General features: G+C 41.9%; 1 protein-coding gene across 1 annotated transcript in view; it reads right to left on the bottom strand.

The window, feature by feature from the left end:
• The window catches only part of prune2 (prune homolog 2 with BCH domain), a gene marked incomplete in the record, with an annotated part of 19189 nt that extends 14650 nt beyond the window's left edge, over positions 1–4539 (bottom strand). Inside the window, 3 exon segments of the mRNA XM_014006514.1 lie at positions 699–899; positions 1019–1085; positions 4401–4539. Of these exon segments, the coding sequence (XP_013861968.1) occupies positions 699–899; positions 1019–1049 (232 nt within the window).
• Between the last annotated feature and the right edge of the window lie 93 nt (positions 4540–4632).

Here is a 4632-nt window from a genome sequence, read left to right as displayed (position 1 = left end):
GACATATATAAATTGACTAATAAATAAATACACTTAAAGTGCACCAATAAAATTCAAAAAGGAAAATTTTTTATTTAAAGTATGTATGAATGTATGTACACTGCTCAAAAAAATAAAGAACACTTAAACAACGCACGCTAACTCCCAATCTTAATCAATGAAATATTCGCATTGAGTACTTTGTTCTGTACAGAGCTGAATGTGCTTCACAAAAGTTTGATTTACTTGGACTTAGCGTGCGTTGTTTAAGTGTTCCTTTTATTTTTTTGAGCAGTGTATGTATGCATTTATGAATGTATGTATGTATGTATGTATGTATATACTGTGTATATACTGTATATATTTTTAAGGGCAGTATATTTTTAAAACTGCATGGATTTTGTGAGGGGGTCCCTGGAATTTTTCACTCTTGTATGGGGTCCCCAGACCCCCAATGTCTGAGAACCCTCCACTTGACCTTAAGAATACTCACACCAAGTGTTTACTTGTGTAAAATTCTGTTTAACAACCTGTTAAAATACACCAGAATGCAGGAAATGGCATCTAATTTGTTCAAAATTTTCTGGGGCAGGACCCCCAGTCCCACCACCAGTGATTTTACACACTGTTTTCTCCCATGTGTGCCTCATAAGTATGCCCATCAGTCATTTTCCCGTAATTTATTAAGGAACTTGACTTCTTTGTTTGTTTTGACTCACCTTCCCAGTCCATTTCATGGTCTGTGTAGTCAAGGTAATCTCCCTCATCTGGAGTATCAAGATCATCTACATTGATGTCGAGGTCATCAGGTGTTTCCCCCAAGTCGTCCTCGCTCTGGTCCAGTGACAAGCTGATGCGAGGGGCAGAAAGCTTTTTCCTCTGAGAGGAACCTCCTTGCAAGGGTAGAGAAGTAGGCGGGACTGTGGGGGAGGAGTTTGGCGGGTGTGGTGGGGGTGCGGGGTGGCAGTGCACAAATGCAAATATTTTGAAGTGCAAAAAGTAAGATGTAGATTGTTTTTAATATTTGACTCACACTTACCTGGTCTGCTGTCATCTCCCTCTGAACTCATTTTACTCTCTGATGCAAAGTCCAACCCCAGGAGGACCTGTTGGATGTTGAAGAAAAAACATCATATTTTGTCACCTGTAATGACTTCTCACTAGACTTGTTTTATTCAGTGGAAACATTAAATTCTTGAATCTATGCTGAACTTAGTTGGACCAGATTGGATTGAATAGGCTCAGATGATTCAGATGTGCTGGAGAAGAAGCTACTCTCAATGGCTGAACCTCAGGTGGAGGAATACTGCAGATCCTGGACCAGGCTTGGAACACTGGACCAGCTCTTTACTCCTTCTAGGGTCCTTGATGGGGCACTGGAGTTTGTCCAACTAGTCTATATGTTTTGTGAACATAGAAAAGGGATTTCAACGTGTTTCCCAATCATGAGTATGGTGTCTTGCTCTGTGACCTCAGGATTCTGACTCTGCTATTTGCAGATGATGTGGTCCTGTTAGTGTCCAGCCCTCACTGGAGTGGTTGTGTGTGTGCTAGTGTGATGCAGCAGATATGAAGATCAGCAACTCCAAATCCGAGACCTTGGTCCACGGTCAGTAAATGGTGACTGAGCCACTTCACGAGATCAACAGATGGACTGGCGCAAATTCGGCAGTATTGCGTACTGGCCCATTGTGGTGAAAAGAGAGCTGAGCTGCAAGACAAAGCTCTCTGTTTACAATCTACTCAATCTCTGTTCATACCTGTAGTTACACATTCTGGTTGGTGACTGAAAGAACAAGGTCACAAATACAAGCAGTTTCTCCTCAGGGTAACTGGACTCCTCAGTTTAAAACAACCAATACCAATTTTATTAAAATAAACAAAGCAGGGCCATGTAGGAGTACGTCATTTCTTAAATAAAGTGACAGCATTTCTGTCATAAAAGTTCTGAACTAAAATCATCTAATGTTGAAAATTGGTGGAGTTATGTCTGCTTGGATCAAAACGGGAAAATGGGATGAGATTTCACGTGATCTGAGTTCAGAGTGTCTTGTGAAATATCCGTCCATTACACTTTAGTTTACTATCTTTAAAGGGGCAATATCATGTAAAATCAACTTTTTGAGTTTTATATCTTGTTATAATGTTATACTCTCATAAAAAACATGCCCAAAGCCTTGCTCTGACTCATTCATACATGTTTGAGAAATACTGCAGTGTTTTTAGGCAGCCATGCTGAGGAGCAAAACGACTGGTGGGGACCAGAAACGCCTTTTGGGACCAGAAACGTCCCTGGGACGTGTCTTTAGGCCGAACTTCCTCTTGGCAGAGCGCCCCCCGCCCCCCCACTCCCCACACACCCCGCCCATGACTCCTGCAGCCTCTCGGGTGAAACTGAAAGTGAAACTGAAACTGTCTGCAGAGTTCCTAACATTAGTTCTCACTCAGTGAAGCTCTTTTCAGATTAAAAATACCTTTGAGGAAATGTATTTTCAGACGCCAAGTAAACTGCATCATAGCGCCAACCCCCTCCCCACCCCCCACCCCTCACCCCGCACTGAAATGGGCGGGACAGAAGCGGAAGGTGGTTCTTGGTTCTTAGAGAGACAGAGGCCAATTTCAAGGTGTTCAGAAGAGGAAGTGATGAGAAGATAAGTTTATTTTCTATTTAAACATAAAACAGCATTTTAATAACAGCTAAAGTTGACATAGATACTTTATTATGGTATAGTATTTAAATATCTGCCTGAGAAACACATAATATTGCCCCTTAAAAACTGCTCTTTAAAATTACTCTTAATTATTTGTTTCATTCAAATCTGTTTAATGGCTCAATAGATATTTTGCTAACAATCAGGAAGAGTTGACTGTAATAGTCAAGGCAAAGTTTCAAAAGCAAATATTTTGCAATTTAGCAAATTTAGCAATTTAGCAAATTATTATTCATAGTTTGTTAGGGAGAACTCTCACCAAGTTTCAGCCTGATATCTGTAAAAGTGGTGGCATTAAAGCCATTTTAGTGTTTGATAATGTTGATGAGGACATCTTGAGGTACGTAGAAGTACATCCAACGATTATAAGGATTTTATAAAAATATGTTTCTGGTTCAGATGTTTTGCTAACAACAAACACACACACACAGGCAAAAACCTTGCTGTGACTGGGAGCAACAACAAATTGCACTTTTGATAAAAACCTACTGTAAATTATTAGTCAATCAAGTCTTTCCTGATGATCCTATCGTGTGTGCAACTAAACATGATGTCACTTTTTAATGCAAATACTGTGTCTTTGACAGATCAATAGAAATGGCATTATTTCTGTTTTCATGGCTGTCGGGCTAATTTATTGCGCAACTACTCAGGATTCATTGGCATTAGGAGTTTATTTTAAAAGTAATAGCTTAGCTTTACTTGTCAATATCAATGTCAGCAGTGCCACAAATCCTCTATCAGCCTGGCCCGTATTAGAAAGCATAACTACAAGACAACCCACCACCTCACTCAGCCTGGAGACACAGGCACGTCTTAATTTGTGTATTGATTTGAGCAGTAAAATAAAATAGACTTCCATTTTGAACGGAGAAACGGGGAGGAACAAGCCAAGCGGAGGTGGGAGGTAGATGGAGAAAATAAGAGAGATTGAGGTGAAAAGGTCATTTTCGCTCCTCTTCTGTTTGAAAAAAGGAGAAGAGGGAGGTGACACGCTGAGTGGTGCATGGAGAATGGAGCCGTGTGTGTGTGGTTGGGGAGAGGTGGCGGGGGGGACTTGTTACATCATGACAAGCTTGTCTCCCCCCCTCCCCCCTCACTGGCTGCTTACTGCTGATTCAAAACAAAAGCCGGCACGCTTGCCTGGCCACAGATTGGGCAGAGATGCAAATTCACTGAGTCATGTGACGAGTGCTCATTCGCATGAGAGAAAAAAAGAAAACGTCCTTGTTCCTCCTCACTGGGCTTTCTGCAGCAGACTGGAGATGTGATCACATTAGCAGAGGAAACAGAAATGCTTAATGTTTCTGTGATTCTTGCGCTGGTAACCAGACTGTAATGATGATTAGTCTGTGTTGATTATTATGAGTGCACACGCACACACACACACACACACACACACACACACACACACACACACACACACACACACACACACATACACATTAAACCACTGGAACACGGATCTGAACTGTGGAATCTAATAAAAATGGCATCTTGTGTACAGCCTTCATGAAGGATGCTGAGCTGCTACAGCTCTACTTCCACATCACAGCACAGGACCACAGTGCTGATGACAGCCAGCCCCTCCCTCATATGCTTGCTTCCTGTCTGCTGGCTGTGAGAGAGAAGGAAGAAGGGGAAAAAAACCCAGAACATATATCCCTTTCTCCTCCTCTTATCATCTCTGAATAAAAACAGTCTACTCACCGCTGCTGGGGCTCAGGAATCTCTGCTCCTCTGCGTCTCAGAGCATGAATGTACTGCCTTGTTTCCTGCTTCAAGCCTCTCGATGGAGATGCTCAGCTTAAAAACAGCTCACAGCTTCCACCATTTTGTGATCACGTGATCTGGGCCAGTACCAAATAAGGGCATCACCTGCTATAGCAGCTCTGAACAGAGCAGCTTCCTCAGGCTGTTCTGCTGAACAAGTATATATATA

Source organism: Austrofundulus limnaeus, unplaced genomic scaffold, assembly GCF_001266775.1.
Source record: "Austrofundulus limnaeus strain Quisiro unplaced genomic scaffold, Austrofundulus_limnaeus-1.0 Scaffold36, whole genome shotgun sequence".
Lineage (NCBI taxonomy): Eukaryota > Metazoa > Chordata > Actinopteri > Cyprinodontiformes > Rivulidae > Austrofundulus > Austrofundulus limnaeus.
This window is presented reverse-complemented; position numbering and strand designations above follow the sequence as displayed.